The 22,021-nt window shown below is 46.1% G+C and overlaps 1 protein-coding gene across 13 annotated transcripts in view; it reads right to left on the reverse strand.

The window, feature by feature from the left end:
* Positions 1 to 14,038: 14,038 nt before the first annotated feature.
* Positions 14,039 to 22,021, reverse strand: part of RERE (arginine-glutamic acid dipeptide repeats) — a 437,785-nt gene continuing 429,802 nt past the window's right edge. For 7 of the 13 annotated variants that reach the window (XM_084822041.1, XM_084822042.1, XM_084822038.1 and 4 more), the window contains 3 exons: positions 21,381 to 21,527; positions 20,291 to 20,471; positions 19,909 to 20,211 (listed from right to left, as the gene is read on the reverse strand). In XM_084822041.1, coding sequence (XP_084678167.1) covers positions 19,983 to 20,211; positions 20,291 to 20,471; positions 21,381 to 21,527 — 557 coding nt within the window. In that variant the 3' untranslated portion in view covers positions 19,909 to 19,982. Of the gene's footprint in view, positions 17,846 to 19,908; positions 20,212 to 20,290; positions 20,472 to 21,380; positions 21,528 to 22,021 lie in introns of those variants that run through there. The other 6 variants (XM_084822049.1, XM_084822046.1, XM_084822047.1 and 3 more) reach the window with 2 other exon arrangements.

A 22,021-nucleotide genomic window follows, 5' to 3' on the forward strand; every position in this document is an offset into this window, starting at 1 on the left:
GGATGGAATCAGGAGCTGCCAGGAACCTTCAGAAATGTGTGTAGCTGCCCCGTGTGGCAAGCTATTAGAACGCAGCTTGGAACATCTTCCAAGCTGGTAGCAAGGTATGCGTGTGCTTTGGAGTGGCCCTGCGTAACTCGGCTGTCCATTGGTCCCTCCTGGACAGGAAGGGCTATAGAAGGCTTCCTGTGTGTGTGGAGTCTTCGCATGACCAGCAAGAACTTCCTGGCTCAGGCTCTGACTCCTGGAATTGCCCCTCAGCCCCGACTCCTGGCTCCCTATTTCTGGCTCCTGGCTCACCCCTGACAGCTTCCTATAGCTCAACTGTGACAGATGGAACCCAAACTGTTTTCCTGCAATGGAAGCTGAGAGCAACATATCAGAGGAATGAGAAGGGGGTGGGGGTGCATGGGGACACATGAAAGAACAGTTCTAGGGGAAAGCAGGACACTTCCACAATAGCCCAAAGGAGACTCAAATCTGTTGCAGAAGGGCAGTTAGACTATCCAGTTTTTAGGGCTGCAATGTTTAGTCAGTCCTGGATGTGTCTTTAGTTATGACTGACTGTTCAAAGTTGTTTTTAGTTATATGTTGTTTGTGTATATTGTCTGTGTGCTTTTATGTAAATGGCTTTTAAACTTTGTATATTGCATTTTAATGTTTTAACTTCTATAAACCACCCAGAGAGCTTTGGCTATGGGGCGGTATAGAAATGCAACAACAACAACAACAGTGATCCTCGCCCAGGGGTCAGGAACCTCTTTCAGCCCAAGGGCCAAATTCAGTTTAAGAGAAGTGCTCCATGCCACCCAGAGCGGGGTGCGGGGGCAGGGGAATACCGAAACCACTAGCATATTTTCACTTGAAGCTCATACTGCCAGTAACTAAGCTGAGGAGAGGCATTTCAACCATTTCAAATGGAGAAAACAATACACAAAAGCTGTGAAACCACCAAACTATCAATGTTTGAGGGAAAGAGGAAAGGGAAAGGGTGTGGCCATTTGGGGACAGTTATCAGTAGTTTCCTCGATCAAACTGATTGAAAGCCATTTTGATCAACTAAAATGGTGCCCCCAATAAAATCAGGCAGCAGATTCTTATTGTGTGTTTAAACAAACACACAAACAAACACTTACAAAAAGTGCAGATGGCAAGCACCATCTCAAAAGAGGCAAGACGGAGAAGAGAGGCCTCACCATTCTCAGTGGCCCCCACAGAGTTCTATGGGACAAAGTGAAGAAGCTGCAGTTGCTACTTTGAGGAAAAGCAAAGAGTAAGCATTTAAACAGGAGCTTTGATGATCGGTTTACAACTTTCTGGTTTCCCCCCCTCCTTTGACCCAAACATTCAAAGCAAGGAACTCACATGAATGCACCCATGATGTGGAAGGACATGGCAGGCGTTGTACTGAAATTGCACAACCAGGGGATACGGTGGAAGCAAAGGACTACTGCTTCTCTGCTGAATCAACGCTCGCATCTTGCTCAGATGACCACATTGTCAAGGCCCTGGAGTCCCACAAGATGAGGGATGAGAAGGCTATTTTTAATTGGGGGGCTGGGGAGGAAGAGGAGATGCAAGTGCCCCCAAATTTTAAATACCTCAGGATTAGAGGAGAACAATCACCTCACAGTTTTCCTGTTCATTACAGACAGGAAATTGCAGGTTGAAAATTCTCCTGCACATCACAATTGCTTTGGAGCAGTGAGGAAAGAGTTACTCCATCTACACAACTAATTGCTCATTCATCACCCCAGGAAGCCCCAAATTTTACTTTGGGAACCAAAGATTTGTACCTCCAAAACATAGGCAGCAGTGCCATCTTGTGGTTAGAGCAAGGGATTGCATTTCACAGGAAAAGATGCTTAAACCCAACACAAAACATCTATTTCGGCCTCTTTTGCGCACTATTTGCATGCAGATACTCAGTGTACAAAGCCAAGGAGAGCGGTTTTCAACTCAATGCACATTCTCAGCCAGTTCAAACATTACACCAGAATTATGATATGATACGATACTTTATTGCTTAAAGCCATAGGCCACCACAACGTACCTTAAAGAGAGAGAGAGAGAGAGAGAGAAAGAAAGAAAAAAAAACAGTACAGTCACATATTTGTATATACATACATTCATACATCCAACAGAATCATCCCTAGTAGGCTGTTTGGGCTTTGGCACGTATTTCCCTTGCTGCCAAGGCAAATTTTGCTACCTGGGCAGTGGTAAAAGCATCAGTGCCAGAAAGAAGAACACATATCTGTTCTAAAGGTGTTCTATTTAGGAGGCTCTGGGAAATAATGGTAAGAAATTTATGCCTAGGATGGCCATAGAGAGGGCATCTTAGTAAGTAATGAGAGACATCCTCAACCTCCCCAGGGGACCCACAGATACAGAGTCTCTGATGGACTGGGGTATTGTCAAATCTTCCCTCCAAGAAGGCAGAGGGCATGCATTGTAGATGCAATGCTGTAAATGATTTCCATAAGTGAGGCACAGTCAGAGTTGTAAAGTAACTCTCCAGACCAAATGACATTTTATATAATGGGTACCAGCAAGAATAAGGCATTTGTGAGATTGTAACCAAATCCATCCACTTAGAATAAAGATAATTTTTTTCTTTAAGTCTCTGCTTTACTCTATCAGAAGGGAAAGAAGGAAAGGACTCAGTATCAATTCCATAAGCTTGCAACATAGGTTTGGTCAGGTTTACCCAAGACTTTTGGAATGGGGTTTGAAGTTGTTCTTGAAAGCATTTGTTTTGGAAGGCAGGCATCGCTCATATGGGTCAGCTTGAGCCAATACAAAGCAAGAGCAGTGTGAATAGATGTTTTAACTGAAATCAATCCTACTTCTGTCCTTAGAAGAGCCCCAGAATTACAGCAGAATTATATATGTGTGAGAAATGGAAAAAAGAATGGATATACTATTTAAACATTGCCAGTGAGAACAGCCTAATTTTTGCCAGGCCAAGGTGGCCTTACACAGTTGAGTCAACCTCTTTCGCTGCAATTGTCCTTTTGAAAGGTTGGGTGTTTGAGTTCCATTTGGCATCAAAGTTGGCTCAGGCATGTGCAGTGTGAACCTGTGTGTGGATTAGCTTCTGAATATACACACCAAAAGCAAAAAAGAGACACACACACCACAAATCTCAACACAGGGTCCTCTTTTTCTGACATTATACAGATTACACAATAGGAGGAGGAAATAAATTTAGTTCAAACCCAGTTGCTGGCAATCACCCATGCAGACTTAAACTAAGTACTACCGTCCCCAGCTCTACAAGTTCTGATTGGATTCCAGGTGGCCAACTGATTGGCTAGGAGACCAACACAAGCCTTCCTGATTCTGGGAAAAAGCCTAATTTCACAACAAACCATCTTCATTGCTCTTATGGAGCAAATATCACACATGCGTGAGAACAATCATTCACGCAGTTCTTAAGACTACAGAACGCTTAATGCCATGTGTCTGCACATGTTACACATACAGAAAAGTAAACTGAGGATCTTAATGCAAGTAAGCAATTGACAGTATTAAAGGCATGGTCCTGCAAGTATTATCCACTGAAAGCAGGTATGATGAAGTCCCCACACTTATTGCTATTAAAAGAGAACTGAAAACCAAATTCCTCTTGTGGCTTTTGTACCGACTTCATTTCTGACTTTTGGCAAGGCCAGACATACTTGGGTCTGGTAGACAAACTAGCTATTACCTAGAGCAGCTTTAATCACATGGTGTTTGTTTGTAATGAACGATGCCAGAGCCCAGGTTCTTTCCTCTGGAAGCCCAGGTGTGTGGAGGCCGCTTATGCATATCGAAATGAAACAATACATACGTAGTGTGCAGCTGACCCTCTCTTTCTTACTTACTCTGAAGTATGTATGCTGGGTCCCTGATCTGGATCAGGACCACCACGTGCAGGTAAGGGAAGTTTAAACCTTCATTCCAGACACTTCTTTTAGTAATTTCCTCCTCCCTTCCCACACACAGGGACTAAAAAAGAAAAGAGCCTTCCCCTCCTTTTAGCCCCTGCACAGTGTGTGTGCGTGTAAATTTCAGCAAAGAAGTGTGTGTGTGTGTGTGTGTAAATTTCAGCAAAGAAGTGTGTGTGTGTGTGTGTGTGTGTGGAGTTTAAATCTGCCTTACCAGAATGGGTCGCTGACACTGACTTTAGAGTAAGAAGGAGAGGGTCAGTTTATAGTTTGTATACTGAAACTCAGTAGTAGTAGGCTCATTCTTTAGCCAATGCCGTCACCTACTGGGCAAATTCAAGAATGCTGCAGTGTCTTTGAGGGGGATAGGCAACAAAATTTGAATCCATTCAAGGCATCTTAGGCTCAAGACACTTATATTTGGGCCATTTAAAAAAAGACCGATGACTGCTGTTCACTCAAACACTCAAGCATATCACATTACAATTCCACCCTCTCCAGTCAGGGCTGGTTCCAGGGCTGGCTTTCACACATGCAGCCACAACCCCTTTTAGATTTCTTCACATTCTGCCTTGAATGTGACAGAATTAATGCAGCTTTTATCATCCCAGTACAATACATTTCAAATAAGCATTAGGACAAAGCTTTTCCTTGACATAAATAAAAACTGATCTGGGGATAGGGGGTGGGATTACCTTGTATCCATTTCTCAGGGGGTGGGGGTAACCGAAGGGCCAGCCTGAGGCAGAGAAGTAGCATTTACATTTAGATGAAGGTCTTTGCTGTGGTGGATGGATTCTGGACGCTTGGCATCATCTTCAGCACAGTAAAGTGAGCACAGGTGGAGGGGCCTGAATTACACAGTAAAGAGAACAAAAGAGAATCAAACACAAGTGCACACTGAATCCTGGCCGCCCCGGCCCATATGGTTTTGGTACCCAAGGCTAAAATCCAAACAACACACCCACCATGCTACCTTACAACAAGACACAATTTATTATTACATTTATGTCCTGCCGGCTGGCCCTACCAATAGGCAGAGCAAGATGGATACCTCAAAGCAGTTGATTTTAGGTGTCATGACAGGGCAGGAAATTATTATTTGTAATAATAAATTACTGCCATGGAGGGGGACAGGCACTTGTGGGGTTCTTCATCTCATCAGGTGGTAAATAACTCGACTTACCTTTGCTACTAAAGGCGCAATCCTATCGAGATAGGCGGCTGCCTCCGAACTCAGAGGCGACCGCCTATCCAAAGTAGGGCAGGAGAAGCACGGAGGGGATCATTCCCTCCGTGCTCCTCCTGCCCTGCATTTTTGGCTAGACAGCCAATTTCGGCTGTCTAGCCATGGGAGCACGGAGTGGGGAAGGAGGCTGCTGTACCACACATAGGATGTGTCGTACAGGCAGTTCCGCCCTCCCTGCCCTGGAACACCCTCAGCCACACCCCTTTTCAGCCACTCCGTGCTCCTCTTGCGAGCACGGAGGACAGGGATGTTCCACGCAGCCTCAGAGGCAGCGCGGAAGCGGGGGGAGGCCGGTTCCCAGAAAACACCATATCCCTTGGCCATCTAGCCTCTGTCTAGCGGCCATAGGATTGCTCCCTAGCATCTTGACTTTGACAGAGTGCCATTTGCTGCTTTGCCTCTGGCTGCAAAATGTCTTGGGACAGTCCTGTCTTTCTTGGTCTGAGTAAAAGGGGATGAGTGTATATGTTGAGGGCAGAAGCGGGCGGAAAGTAGATATGGATCCACTGGTAGATCTCTGGCCAATTTGCACTTGATTGGCAAGGATTTCTGACTCCCAATTGTTTAACAAAAGCAGCAGGAAAGCGACTTGCTGCATGTACCCTTAAAAAAACATTATTGTGAAAGCTTGGAGAAAGTAAGAGTGGATTTTTGTGTGGAAAGACTGTGAGCTCCGTTCAGTTTGGGAACTCAAAACAAATCCCTGGGCTCAGGATCCTTTAATTTGAATTGTATGTTTTTTTCATCAGGCTCCACAAGACTGAAACCTGCCTCCAGCTGCTGTAGTAGGTTTAGGAGGAGCATCTCTCAAGGAAGCTAGTCTGAAGTCTCAGAGGTCTGTTTTACACTTTGAAAATAATCACACTCCACTTTGTTTTCTTTGCCACTGACTTTGAAGAACTTTCTATTTGTGACACTTGCCCAGAATAGCTCCTTCAAGTCGAACCACAACTGTCCTCCAATTAAAGAAACCTTGGTTAACTGTATGAGTTTTGGTAAATTGAAATGCAATCGTCTGCATGTTTAGACAGAAAAAAGTCCTAAAACTCCCAGCTGGCTGGGGAATGCTGGGAGTTGTAGGACTTTTAAAAAGAGATTCATAGGATTGTGCCCTTAGGGGGCAATCCTTATGTCCCCTAGACAGCATCTGGGCGACATAGGATATTTCGGTTTCCTGGCTCCAACCTTGGACCCAGGAAACCGTGGTCCCTGCCTCCTCCCCCTTGTAGCCGGCTCAGAGAGCTGTGCTGGCTACCTCCCTGTGGTTGGAAAACACAGTGTGGAGACGGCAAAAATGAGATGTTCCCAGGGATGGGAGGAGACCAAGGTAGCAGCCATACAACATATCCTATGGCTGCCCCAGCCTCCTTCCTTCCCCCTCCCCGAAGCCTCTGCTAGATGGGCAAAAACACTTGCCCACCTTAAATACAGAGCGAGAAGCTCAATGTACTGCCCACTCTGTGTAGGAATTTTGTAAGATCTGATAGGATTGTGCCCTTAATGAATTAAAACAGCATAAATGTGCATATCAGAGGGAGGAAAGTCACCAATCATTCTGGAGTGGCGTGGGGGAGAGGAAACAATTTTGTTGCTGTTTTTAAAATAATGCAAGCGTTTGTTTGCAGAGAACATGCAAGGTGGAATACATCTTTTGAGATTAATCTTACAATCTGCAGTTTTTTAAGCATGTGTGTTCAAAATAATGCTTCAAAAAAGTCTGCTGACCTATTCAGTCAATCTGAAATGTCTTTAAGGGCACAATACTTGGGATGTTTAGACAGAAACAAAGTCCCACGACTCCCAGCATTCCCCAGTCAGCATGTCTGGCTGAGGAATGCTGGGAGTAGGACTTTTTTCAGTCAAAACATGCCTTAAAGAAATTAACCTAGCCAACTAATTGGCTAAAATCAGCCTTCCCTAACCTGGTGCCCTCCAGATGTTTTGGACTTCAGCTTCCATTCAGCATGGCCAATGGTCAAGGATTTGGGGAGTTGTAGTCTAAAAAAAATCTGGCGGGCACCAAACTGGGAAAGACTGAGCTAAATGTTGCAGCCCTAATTAGCTCCTCACCTCTTTACTTGGTAGCTACAGAGCCAAGGGTCTGAGAAGGGGAGCCCAGTTCCTACTACAGTGCTTCCCCACCTAGCCTGACTAGAGGCTTACGCCCAACTTGGAAGGGTCAGAACTCCTCCCTGGACCAAGATTACTTTCATAAAGAAATTTCTCCTTGTCTGGTTCTGCCCTGAACTATATGCAAAGGCACCTGCTTGGCCAGCTGCAGCATTGCCAGGTATGCCTGAATTCTTGTAGAGCTATGGACGCTGCTAGCCTCTGGCTTTAATTATGAGACCACTTACATCCTTGCATGCAAAGATATGAGAATCAAGGGTTGCTCGGAGCATTTAGGGCGGGGCTGTAGCTCAGTAGCACAGCACACGTTTTGCATGCGGAAGGCCCCAAGTTCAATGCCCAGCATCTCCAGGCAGGGCTAGGAAAGAATCCTGCCCGAAAACCTGGAGTGCTGTTGCTGCCAGTCAGGGTCAACAATACTGGGCTAGATGGACCAAGGGTCTGACTCAGTATAAGGCAGCTTCCTCTGTTCCCATCACTAACTCAGATACCACAACAGCAGCAAGCATTAAGAGCAAGAGCATGGGTCGAAGGATGCGTTCTTCTTCTCAGGGAGCTGCCAAAACAGGGGGCTGTTTTACTCCCCAGTCCAGCGGTGGTTTATTACACAAATCCCATTCCCTCTATTCCACTTCTCAGTTTGTTAAGACAGACAGTGGGCCGTTTCCTTCCAGCAATACTACTGGGAAAGCAACGTGGAAACGAGCAAGGTTGAGGGGTTTGGGCATGGCGCGTTTTGTCTTTGTTTTGCAAGAAGGCACAAAAAGGGGGACCTTGCACCCAGGGTCAAAGAACAGGCACTCATCATGACAGTCTTCGTAGCCACAATAGTAAAAAATAAAATAAAAATGCAGACATCTGTGTTGACCCATATCTATATGTGCGAGTTTGTATTACATGTCTTTCATAGGTCTTTTGTAAGCTATTGGGTCTTAATTCCCCATTCAAGACCAAGCTACCCCAAAATAAATTGCATTATGACAGGGATAGCTCCCAACAATATACTGTTGCTGGGAAAATCCATTTTCCCGGTGAAAGAGGAGAGTGCAAAAGCTGGTTTGAAACTCAACATTAAGAAAACGAAGATCATGGCATCTGGCCCCATCACTTCCTGGCATATAGAAGGGGAAGAAATGGAAGCAGTGACAGATTTTACTTTCTTGGGCTCCAAGATCACCGCAGACGGTGACTGTAGCCCTGAAATTAAAGGACGCTTGCTCCTTGGGAGGAAAGCTATGGCAAACCTAGACAGCGTAGTAAGAAGCAGAGACATCACCTTGCCGACAAAGGTCCACATAATCAAAGCTATGGTTTTCCCAGTAGTAATGTATGGCTGTGAGAGCTGGACTATAAGGAAGGCTGAGCGCCGAAGAATTGATGCTTTCGAACTGTGGTGCTGGAGAAGACTCTTACGAGTCCCCTGGACTGCAAGGAGGTCAGATCAGTCCATCCTAAAGGAAATCAACCCAGACTGCTCATTGGAAGGACAGATACTGAAGCTGAAGCTCCAATATTTTGGCCACCTAATGCGAAGAGAAAACTCTCTGGAAAAGACCCTGATGCTTGGAAGGACTGAAGGCAAAAGGAGAAGGGGACGGCAGAGGATGAGATGGCTAGATAGCATCACCGATGCAATGAATATGGACTTGAGCGCACTCCGGGAGAGAGCGGTGGACAGGAGGGCCTGGCGTGCTATGGTCCATGGGGTCACGAAGAGTCGGACACGACTGAACGACAACAACTGTGAGGATTGCAGCTAAGCGCAAATGGAACAGGGAATCCTGAGGGGAGAGCTGATGATGTCATCATCTCTGCCAGGGGCATTGTCAGGCCTAGGCCCATGGAGTCGCAGTCCCAGATCTGTTTCCTTTGGCACCAAATCTATTCTCCAGAGCCCCAAGTGCCCTTTATGCCAATGGAAGATTTTCTTTCAGCTCAATTGCATGGGGTGGGAGCAAGTTTCCTACAGGAGTGAAAGAGAGAGAAATGGCGGCAGTGAGAGAAATGGCGGCAGTGAGAGAAATGGGGATAGGAATGAGAGATCGCAAATTGTAATTAAAGAGGAAATTACTGATTTGGGATGATCTTAGGTGGAAATTAAGGAATTTATTTTATTTGAGATGATTTGGATGATAAATTAATCAGCTATGGCTTTGTGCTCTGTAAAATTTTAAGAAATCCTAGTAATTATTTCTAAATTTGCGTATACACATGAGCATATGCAAACTTTATGCAGATTTGTGTCCTATGAGCCTGGGCCTCAAATTATTTTAAGTACCTAGCAATGCTCCTGGTCCCCGCTAATCGAAAAGTCCTGGCACTTTGAGCCTGTGAGCCCTGGCTCCATTACACCACTGCCTGCACCCCTTTAAACTAGATTTAAATCTTAGATAGGGATATAGCTCAGTGGTGGGGCATCTGCTTGGCATGCAAAATGTCCCAGTTTAATTTCCCAGCGGCTCCCATTATGAAATAGGTAGCAAATGAGGTGGAAGACCCTCTGCTGAAGACCCTGGAGTGCCACTGCCAGTCAGAGTAGACAAGACCAAGCTGGATGGACAAATAGTTTTATAAGGCAGGCTCCTGTGTCCCTATGTTAAATGTGAAGGTCGTACCTCGGTGGTAGAGCACATGCTTTGCAGGCGATTGGTCCCTGTGAAAATGCTCAGATGGCAAGTGACTGGGAAGACCTGTCGGTGACCCTAGAGGAATGGTAGACAATGTGGTGTCCTCCAGATGTTCTGGACTACAGCTCCCACCTTCCCTCTGCTGGCTGGAGCTGATGGGAGTTGTAGTCCAGAACATCTGGAGGGTGCCAGGTAGCACTAGGCGTTCTTTCGCCAGACAATGGGGCTTCCCTTAATTACCTCAGGCAAACCAACCCCATTGGATGAACGGATTCCCAGCTAGGTTTTTCTTTCTTCTGGCTGGGGCTGCCAACTTTTTTTTCGGGGGGGGGCTCCTCAACTTTTAACAGTAGTGTGATCTATAAACATTAGCAGGGGACAACAGGAACATAAGAAGTTACCTTTCACCAGGTCAGTGTATTTGTCCTTGTAGTTCAGCATTATCTGCTCTGTCTGACAGTGGCTGTCTATGATCCCCATCACATGCTTCAACTAGAGATGCCAGGAATTGAACCTGAGGCCATCTGCATGCAACACAGGGGCTCCACCACTCAGCTACGGTTCCTGGTTCCTCCACAGTGGGCTCTTCGCCCCGTTAAGACGATGGTTCACCAGGTGATTTTTGCAGTTCAAGCTACTGTTAAATGCATAGCGGGCTCCAATCCCTCCCCCCCTCGCCCCCACTCAGCCGGCAACTTCAGTTCTGGCAGGTCTCCTATGCTTTCAACAACTGCATGACATTCATTTGGCAGGTGACAGTTCCATGCTGGTGCACACTGCAGTGGTTGAATGTCTGCACGTCAATGAGATTTTAAGAGACGCAGGAGCCCTCCCAGAAGAAAAGCTGGCAATCCAGTTTGAACGTATGGCTATTTCAAATTGCCCCAGTGCCTGGTGCTGAAGCGCAAGCTGAATGAAAGAGAAAAAGAAACCCCAATCCCACAAATTAAAAATGGACACAACTCTGAAAAAAAACTAGTATCGCCACATTTTTTTCCCCTGGAAGGGCTCCTGTGCTTTTAACTCCTACATGCGAGGCAGAAATTCGGTCTAACACAACAGAGACCGCGATAGGAAAAGCTTCACCAACTGCATTTCTACCGGTCAGTTGATAAAAGTCACGGCCGCTCTGCCAAAATAGAAATCGGCAACCCTGAGGCTGCAATCCTATGAGAGAAGACCCAAAATGAACTCAGTAAAACTTATTCCCAGGCGAGCCGTGTATTAGGACTTGGAAGATGGAGATCTGGGTTCAAATCCCCTCTCAGCCAAGTAGCTCACTGGCTGCCCTAGGGAGAGTCAGCACCTCTCGGCCTAACCTATTTTGCAGGGTCGTTGTGAGGGAACACGCAGGACAACCCCGTGCACGCCATCCTGAGCTCCTTGGGGCAGCTTCCCCCCTCACAGATGTAATGGCCTATGCCGGGGAGGATGGGAATTATAGTCCAAGACATCTGGAGGGTGCCAAGTTGGGGAAGGCTGCCTTAGAGGAACGAGATCACAACTGCAATAAATAGGTGAAATACACATAACCCTTCCCCTCCTTGAGCACAAACACACTCAACCAAAAATATTGATATAATATTAGTAATTAATAGTCTTATTACTGAACTTTGGAAGCTGCTCCGCAGGTTTGTTCTGGCTGAACGGCAGGGTTAAACTGTTGCAACTAGCTAGCAACAGCTTCCGATCTCCACCCCGGTGCGCTTATCGTGGAACGTATTTCTTAAAAAAGCATTTCGTGTTAAACGTGGACATTAAATGAGAGAAAACGTACCTCGGGGATCTGAAACGGCCACCCAGGCTGAGGAAACAGCTGAGGCCTAGCAAAGCCTGAACCAACGTTGGCGCCAACCTGCTCCACAAAATGGCTGCCGCCCGTCTTGCCGCAGCGCTTACTCGGGAGCATTCATCCGAGGACGGGGATGCCCCACGCGGGGCCCACAGAAAGGAGGCCCGGCCCGAAGGAGCCCATATGCCAGAAGGTGCCAGCGGGCCCACGCGTGGCCCGAGGGCTTCGGCGGCTTTTCCCTGCTGAACAAGCTGCACCTGCTGAAATTCCCACCCACCTTCCCACACGCATTTCTTAAAGGCAGAGGCGCCGCGAGTCTGAAAATCCGAGGAGGGCGCTCCCGGTTGTCATCTTTCATGTCTGAATGCCGTAATGGAACCAATGGCACCGCGTGGATTATGCAGTCCTGTGAAAAAGTCGTTTTGCTCATCTGAAGCGGCCGTAACTTCCATTTCACTGAGGCATGAGGGAGAAAGAGGTCTGTCCACTAGCTCTACGCGGCAAGCAATTAAAACACACACACCACTCTATCACTTCCTCAGTCATTTCACCCCAGGAACTAAGAAGCCCCAAATGTTTGCCTCTGGATATCCCTGTTCATATTAGGGTCATGTATGACCCCATGCTGGCTGGGGAATGCTGGGAGTTGTGGGGCTTTTTCTGTCTAAACACGCATAGGATGGTCCCCCAAGCGTACTCGCTGTGGGACAAGGGCTGGGGAGATCCAGGTTCGAATCCTTACTCAGCCACAAAGCTCCCTGGGTAACCTTGAGCCAGCCATTGTCTCAGTCTGACCAACCTCACAAGATTGTTGTGAGGTTAAAATGCATGTGTGTGTGTGTGGGGGGGGGGGAACCATGCACACCATGCTGAGCGCATTGGATGAAGAATGGGGCAAAATTTAAATATAAATAAAATAAAGCAAGTCCCATTGAATTCACTGCCACATAAGCATGGTTAGGAGCAAACAGTTAAGGTTGTGGGGAGGGAAGTAGCAGGAAATGAGGAGGTACAGGAAGCAAGCAGGGGTCAAAGCCACTACAGGCTCTTTCCATATTGGATTCTGGGAAGTATGGCTGCTAGCTTTCTGCCTTGGCTTAGCTCATGCTCAAAGCAGTTGTACAACAGGCAGAAATACATCAGGCAAAGCTGCCTCCCGCCACCACTGTATTTCCATACTGGGGAAAAACTGCATCCAATTGTTTAAAAGTATTGTTGCTAGAATAATTTAAGACTAAGGAACTATGTAGACCATTCAGGTCTGAGTCTCCAAAACCTTCAGCAGGCATGCTACACATTTTCAAGCTTTCCCTTTCTACGAGGACCACAGATTTTTCATTAAAAAAACCCAAAACCTGCAATGGGTGGCGGTGGCTGTGGAAAGCCTAGGCAATTGCCAACATATGCTTTGAAATTTTCTGGCCCTTAGGGTTTTCCTTCAGATGAGAAGGCCGATTTCAGGTCACAATGAATAAAGGCTGATTTCAGTTACATGTAACCCACCCAACTGCCTTAACAATCAGGTTGCATGCTTTGTAAATGCTTTATCTCGCTCTCTCTTTGAAACATTAACCATCAAGACCCACGTACATTGATAGAACTAGATCAAGGGTGGGCAGCTTGTGGCTCTCCAGATATTTTGGCTTACAGTTCCCATCATCCCTCACCATTGGCTATCCTCGCTAGGGATGATGGGAGCTGTAGGCCAAAACACCCAGAGGACTACACTTTGCCCAGCCCTGAACTAGATAAATACTATGTCTGTGCAAATCCTTCCCCTTGGCAAGGTTTGCTGTTGTGGCTACTGGGCCAGACCAAAGACCTTCTATTTCGCTTCACACACATATACTGAGTAACCACAAAGCACAATCCCACAGCAAAGTTCTGCTAAAGCTCCCATTTATTTCACTGGGAACTTGTGCAGGAGAACTTCCTAGTAGATTACGCTGTCTCATATCCACACTCCGGGAGAGAGTGGAGGACAGGAAGGCCTGGTGTGCTATGGTCCATGGGGTCACAAAGAGTTGGACACGACTTACAACAACATATCCAACTCACGTTCTTACCTTGCTGTACAATGGCCTCTTCACGGCTAAGAGAACACAGATGTGAGACAAAGCCATCCTATTCTTGCTTCCTATGAGCCATTGGCCATGCTGGCTGGGATGCTGGGAGTTGTAGTTCAATATATCTAGAGGGCTATGAGTTCATTGTCAGTGCCTGGCCATGCTCTGTTAACACACATACATACACACACACACACACACACACACACACACCCCACACTTGTTAAACAAAATCCAACTGCCGTAGTGTAGCTTGGTTTTTATTTATGTCCACAAATATTTCAAAAAAATTACAAAATACTCAAATGGAGAGAACACAGAAGTCACGATTTCTGGGTTTTCTACTCTGTTTTACACTGTGTTATCCCATGGCAAACTACTCATATATACACTAAGCCTCAAGATATATATAAACGTAGCCGTCAGAATGTATACTCTGCTTTTAAATGGTGCAGTGAAACTAGCTCAAACCATGACGACACTGAACAAGAGACGGTTTGATTTTAAAAAAAATACACACAAAAGCAAAAATGAATTTTAATAGTTCAAAGGAAAAAATTATTTTTAAAAATTGAAAAGGTAACCGTAAAAGTCGAGTGATTTTAACAGAGGTCTTAAGAGGCTAGGAGTAAATAACACTGTAGTTAATCATTAGATCCAAGAACAAACATCCTCTGAGCTTCTCCACCACCCTGGAATGACTGGGAATACTAACCTAAACTGCAGGTAAACTAAGTGGGATAGCTGAAATTAACTGGTACCTTTACTTAGAATGCATTTCTGTCATCCATGCTAAACTGTCCCCCAAAATGGGAATCTTCATTCTGGTAGGGGATTAGAGACCCCTAAAGAGAGGATTCTGTTAACCCTCACCAAAATTGCTGTTCCTAGTTAGTCATGACAGAACTAGATTCTTTTTGTTGTATGGAGGTGCCTTAAAAAACCACCAACCACCCCAAAACAAGAGGGCTGGTAACCAGTTGGATTCCCTGTCTGATATGACAAGTCATTCATTATGTTGCTTTTAAGTGTATTCCATTCCAGATGGAAAATGCTGGCTGGGTTTAAACCAGTGCTTCAAATACCTTGTTAGCCTCACCTTGCTAGCTGGGGGAAAAACATTTAGCACCCTGAGTTTATAGTTTTCCCATACTCAATTTAGTGTTTGGTTCTTTAGCGATGCAGAAACTGTCGTGAGAAGAGGCAGCTATGCTTGTTCTGGGTATAACCCACCTGGAAGTCTTCTATGTGGGGCAGGGTCTAAGCACAGGATTAACCTGTTGTTGCATCTGGGTTGGGATTAGCACTGGATGCTCTATGAATTGGGCAGAATAGAAAAGGGCCGAAGCCATAGAACAAGGCTAAGCCACATTCACCTGCCTAAGCTCAGGACAAAGCTAGAAGGGCTGTGAAACTATGACATGGGTGTATCAGTTAGCATTAACCAGCCACTGCTAATAAGGAAATGATCTACAGCAAAGATGGTTCAGGACAAAGGTGAGGGAATCAGGAAAAAGGCCTTGGGGTACCAAGTCAAAAAGGCTTCTCATCCAAGGTAGAAAGAACCCAGAATTCTGTTAGGCAGGTTTAAAATTCCACATGCCATATGCCATTGGAGACAGTGAAGCGATTAGCTACAGGGTTATCTGATACAGCACTATGGAGCCCTACAAGGGACCACCACAGATAACAGTCTTCACAGCAAAAGTTACAGCCCACCAAAGAGGGGAGATAACAGAAAACGTTATGCTGAATGGAACTAATGGAAGAACATAACTGGCAGCATGTGTATCTCACTCCTGTAGATTCCTGCATCGTCCACTTTGTTAACAAGCGTGTCTAAAGTAACAATTGAAAGGATATAAAAAGAGGATTCATATGGTTGTCATGAGCTTTGACACTGACAGTTGCCGACAGAAGATGTACACCTGTTCTTAGCCTTTATGGTCTCCTCATCTTGCAAAGTCCAGAGCAGAGGCCTGTCTAACAAACAGGAGTGACACCTCATGTACTGCAAAAGGCAGGCAAGCAAGATATAGGATGCAAGTAACAAATCCCAGTCATTCTTAATTTCACTCTGCCCTACCCCATTGGGGCATTCCGGATGAGGCTTTGGAGGAAATCACGTTGACCTTGCTGCCATGGACTGCGAGAGGAAAGAGAGCCCCTTCCTGGTAAATTGTGCCCTTGAGGTAGGACCAGGAGCTACTTGCCCCTGTGTGTACTGTCAGCAACACAAAAATCTGCTAATACTAGGCCTATTAAAACGAAACCCCAGAAACACAGAGGACTTTCATCCTCTAAATGTAAGCTTTGCCTCCATGGAAGCAGTTTGAAAACCCATGGCTTTACAACGGCCCCCTCACCTATCCATTTTCTTTCAAAACGTGCAACAGCCAGAAACGGCAAGATCAAACTCTGTACATGCGTAATGTTTTTAAAAATTTTTTTAAAGGTGGTTTGTTTGCCAACTTGCACTTTGTTAAAATGCCAACGCTCCCAAATTTAGCAGCTCCAAGGCCTCCTGTGGGGGCTCCGATATGGACAGCAGGGCAGCATGGTGGTGCTACATTGTTTTCCCCATACATTGGAGGCATAATCCATGCACACAATGAGTGCACACAAGCACATATCCTGATACATAAAGAGAATGCAGAAACTCTTCCTTGCATGGACAGAATCTGTAGTCAAAGAAGACTGAAAGAAACTTCACCAGATTATTATTACTATTATAAAAAGTTGGTGGAAGAGGGAACCTGTGCTTTCTAAGGTATATTTTTGGATTAATGCTACATTAATGAAGAAAAGAGTAGATTTTCAAAGTGGTGCTGGCATCACAGAGTTGGACCAAAAGAAGCCCATTCCTTGAAAGTTGCTACCATTGCAAAGTCTGCTTCAAAAAGCTCTTGTACTGGTGGAGAAAGTGAAGACTGTACTGTAATCACTGTTTTGATTTACTCCAATGCAGGAATGTACTGTATGTCCCTGTTGAGCAACTGAATTATGACAAAACCAGCTACCAGAATGGAAAGCAATTGTGATGTTCATGGAACAAAGGAATTAAATTAAAAAGAGCATACACACAAAAGAAAACAATTGTTTTTTAACATTATCCCTGCAACTCCCTTTAATGCTTATGTTGCTACCAAACAGTAAAGTCAAGCTCTTGCCCATTTTGAAATTACTGACCCCTCCCCTTGTCGTCTTCCCTTTAATTAAAGGGATATTATATATATTCCTCTTATATTAAAAAATCAACTCTGTATTCTTGTCAACACCAGGTAAGAAGTAACTATTTTGTGATGTTACAGAAGGCATAAGGGGGGAGGAGAAGAAATCAGGAGTTTGTGGAGATTATAATAATCATTTCTTTAACCTCTAACCCGAAAAAGTTATTTACAGACTTAAAAAGCCATGCTGCAAAGCTCTCTTTAAAATTATGAAGTTTTCCTACAATGTATTAAAATAAAAGTAGATTTTCTTTTAAAATTCTTGTTATAGCACTTGGATTTTCAGAGGTTGTTATGCCACCTACTTGCAATTCTTGCTTTTTTGTTTTTTTTTAAAGTATATATATATATAAATCAAGTGTATTTTTTATGCACAGTGGCTTGCATTAAGTTGTGAACCTGATTCTAGCACCTACTCAAAATGAAAAATAAAATGAACCCAAAAAACCAAACCCCCAAGAGTGCCCAAGAAAATTCTCTGAATATATCATCCAGTCCTGTGTGGTGTTTTTTTCAATAGGCTTCTTAACAGGTTTTGTCATGCAAGGAGATTCCCGAACTGGTCTTGAGAAATCTTCTCTACAAATGAATACTATAATATATGCACTGATTAAAGTCTCTAGCTGTTGGGCTTTCTTGGGTTTTTTTTTCCATTTTAAATAGAGAAAGGTATCTTTAGAAGACAATTCTCTTGCTTTTTGCAGTTCTTGTGTGCAGATAAACACATTCCATTTCTTCCCAAGGATCGGGATCTTCTGTAGCAAGCATTACAAATAAATAATTTATTACAACTGCTTGTCGCCTTCTTTCTTCAGTCGGCTAGGAGAGAAGAGGAAGAAAATAAGGACAACATAGTCAACGTTATTTCTTGGGCTGGGAACTTTTCATCAAGCATTCAATGGATTTCCGTCCAGCCTCTTTCTGCTTCTCCAAAGCTGGAATGCTTTGAAGGACAGTCAAGAGTTAGTGGATGGCAGAGAAGACCTGTATATACCATGACGATCCACCCCCTGCCATTTTTTAATTTGTCTTGAAATTTCTATCAAGCCCTTCTAGTGCCTATGCTGCTAGGGCAGAATCTCTTTTAGCCCAAGGGACAGTTTCCATTTTGGAGGTCCTTTTGGGAGTCACGTTCCAGTAGTGGGCGGGGATGAAGGCAAAAGGGGAGGAACCAAAACACAAAAATGCCAGCATATTTTAGCCTAAAAGCTCTTCCGGCTAGTAACTAAACCTTAGGAGAGGCATTTCAACCTTTCAGAGTGGGGGAAAATGCACAAAAGCTGGAAACCTCCGAACAAGCACTGGTTGGGGGAAAGGAGGTTCAGCCCGGGGGGGGGGGGGATGGCCATCGGGGAATCGTGGGGGGGCAGATATGGCTCCCAGGCCTGAAGTTCTACACCCCTGCCCAGGCACTATGTAGGATGGTTTACGACAATTCAAAATTGTGGAACTGCCTTTAAAGACAGCTCAGACATTTCAGCTGGAGCAGAATATAGCCTTCCGGATGTTGGTGAGGGATTGGCCATGAGCTCATGTGACACGGATACTGCGCTGGCTACACTGATTACCAGTGTGTTGCTGAGCCCGCTTTGAAGCGCTGGTTTTCCTGAGCTGGTTTTCACAGCTTTCCTGAAGACCTGCAAAGAAGAGGCCTCACAAATGGAAGCTCATTCCAGAAATGCAGGGCCGCTAATGAGGGCTCCATTCCTTGTACTCGCCAACCTAACCGCTGTGGCAGCAGGCACACAAGAGGACCTTCTGTTGATGACCTGAGAGTGCAGGCAGGCTGGTATGGGTGCAAGTGATCCTTCAAGTAAGTTGGGCCCAAACCAGAACCGTGCTTCCTCAGGCAAGGTGTTCCACATAATTCATGCAGCCACTGAGCAGGTCCTGCTGTTACCATCAGCCGTGCCTCCGCCCTAGGTGAGCCACAGAGAAGGGCCTCTCCTCCTGATCTTAGGGGAGCATGGTCCTTCGAAAAAACTCTCCTCCTTTGTGAGATGGAGTAGGGAGAAGAGTAATGCAGTGACTAGGAGCTTCCTGACCGAGGCTGACATCTCGCCTTGTGTGAGTTACCTGGGGCTGTGCGCATGCAAGGTTAAGCCTCAGCACAGAAGGGAGCAGCAGCATCTGACATCTGCCCCTGTTGATTGGCAGGCAGCAGAAAGTTGCTGGACTGGCCAGGGCTGGTATAAATACCAGGAGGCCTGGCCTGGCCTGGCCAACTGAGCAAGGCTTCCTTTCCTGTTCCACTTCAGGGTTCTGCCTCTTGCCCAAGGCTAAGCCTTCAGCTCAAGTGCTGATATGGCCCAGTAGGGAAGATACATACATGCCTGTGAGGCGAGCAGTGACAAGTCCGAACCCCACTGTGTGTCCTGGGAGAGGGCCCAGCCAAGATCACCCCCCAGCCAGGAGCTCATGGGGTGACGTGCTCTGCTTCCTGTGCAGCCTTTGGCAAAGCTGCATGACTCAAGGGCCTGGTTGCCCCCCAGCTGGCAACTCCAGACAGGGAAGAGAGAGGCTTGTGCAGCAGTGGCCAACTGGACAGGTCAGCCAGTGGGGGCAGAGTGCTCCAAGTAAACTGGGAGTGTGTCATTCCACTCCTTGGTGAACACTTGGAGTCTTAGGGTTCTAAGCCCCCGGCATCTCCAGGTATGGCTAGGGAAGAATCCTGCCTGAAAACCAGAGAGTCATTGCTGCCTGTCAGCGTCGACAATACCAGGCTAGACGGACCAAGGGTGTGGCTCGGTATAAGGCAGCTTCTGATTTTCTAACCGACTTTAGGATCAAGGTTTGGGTGGGTGACGTACTATCGCCCAGCGCCCCAAGACTGGCTATGACAACTGCTTGGCAGGGCCCAGGATTTTGCCTGCTCTGAAAGCGAGTAATTATGGAGACACTTCCGAACCCTGGCTGGTGCGAGATCCATCATGAGGTCAGGGAAGCCCTTTCTCCCTCAAAGAAGGGGAAAAACAAGCCCCAACTCCGCAAAGACAGGCTGAGCGCAGGCAACGCTCTGCCAAAGGAACGTTAAAACTGTAAAGTGAATGGGACGTGAAGCAAGAGAGCAGCTATATACATACAACTCCCTTGGTGGACTGGTTGCCTCCAGCGTCTGCCGCTTCCAGAATCTGCCTCTCCTGGTTGCCAGTGCAGGCCCTTCTGCAGCCACAGTGAGAAAGGAGCTAGCCAAGAAGATGCAGGTATAAGGGGAGTTGGCACTGGAGGGTTTCCCCCTGCACCAGTGAAGCGCCCCATTCTTACCTGTAATAGTCTTCTTGGCTGGGAAGGTGGCCCCCGTGCATATGGGGGTGCCCGTGAAGCCACTGCTGCTCCATTGCTAGTCTCTGAAGCTCCGCAGACTGGGCATGCATGGCCTGTAATTGATGGGCTGCTGACATCGGAGGAGGGATGGCGCCAGGGAGGTCACGTGGGTATGGGGTGCCTGTGAGAAAGAGAAAGGCACTCTCTGTTAGCATGCAATTTGAATTTGCAAGGCATACCTGGTAGTGCAAGGGTAGGGAACTTTAGCCCATGGGCCAAATCCAGCCACACCCTATTTTCCTGGCCATGCCCCCTTTCACTGAACACTGATCATTTGGCAGTTTTCCAGCTTTTGCAATTTCCCCCCATTCTAAAAGGTTGAAATGCCTCTCCTAAGGCTTAGCTACAGGCAGTTGGAGCTTTACGCTGAAATATGCAGGTATTTTGGCCCCACTCATCACTGGAATGTGGCCCCCGAGAGCTTCTCCAAAATTGAATTTGGCCCTCGGGCTGAAAGAGGTTCCCCACCCCTGCAGAATTTCAAGTTGCCTGTTGTATTCTTTGGATAACAACAAAACCTGAAAACTATTTGTGTGTGAATTCACACACTGGATGTTTTTCTGTCCATGCAGGGGTGGGGGATACTATCTTTTCTGATGTTGTCCAATTTTCTAACAGTTAACACCCTCCAAATCCTTGTGTAAACTAGAGACGTTAAAGAGACAGTTGGAAACTGTGATGAATGCATTCATCATCTTATGGAGTGCACAACCCACAAGATGTGGTGGCGGTCATTAACTTAGATGGCTTTGAAAAAATAATTGGATGACTGCATGTAGGTAAAGTCTATTAATGGAGATTTGCAATACCAGCCTAATAAAACTCCTATCTACTGAAGCAGGATACCTCTGAATACCAGTTGCTGGGCACCAACCCTGGGGATGGGCTGTTACCCCCATGTGGGCTTCCCAAAGGTATCTGGCTGCCCTCTGTTGGAAACAGGATGCTGGGGGAGATGAACCTGAGCTCTGATCCTTATACATTCTCAGACTATGTTCTCATACAGCAAAGGTCACCAGTATGCACTTACCGAAGACTGGGTGCCGGAGCATTTCATGCTCGTGGGGCGGCTGCCCTAGCAACGGGTTTGGGATAGTACCGGGAGGATAGGGGAAACGGGCCAAATGAGGTCCAGCTGCCAAGGGATCCACGAGGGGGTGAACAGGTCCTGCTGAGCCTGCAAGAGGGAAGGGTGCGGAAGGGAGAAAGAAGGGTGGGGACAAACAAACTTACCACCTGTTTAGAAATCCTTGTTTCTTTCAGGGATCAAAAGCATTAATACTTGCGCAATGCTGAGCATAAATGGTAATTATCAGAAGCCTATGCCCCCCCCCAACTGTGGAGCCCACTCCTCTGGAGTGTTTGAAGTAACATCTGGCTGTCAAACAGTCGTTAACAGTTAAAACAAAAGGAGAGAAAGACAGCTATGAATTTTCATGTCAACGAGAAAAAAAGGAACTGTGTGAGAGCATGACAGAAATCTACTTACTATTCTTCTTCTTCAGCATCATCATCGCAGATTTCTACTCCATTTCCCCACTACACAATTTAAAAATTAGTTCTAATATAACACAAAAATCTGAAAACCATGGAATTGAAGAGTTCCTTTTCCTACCATGGGACTTCCACATGAGAGACAAAACTCTCCTAAAGGGGGAGGTACTTACTGGT

This window comes from Heloderma suspectum, chromosome 15 (assembly GCF_057233095.1).
Source record: "Heloderma suspectum isolate Gila_16-S chromosome 15, 16-S_ref, whole genome shotgun sequence".
NCBI classification, from domain to species: Eukaryota; Metazoa; Chordata; class Lepidosauria; order Squamata; family Helodermatidae; genus Heloderma; species Heloderma suspectum.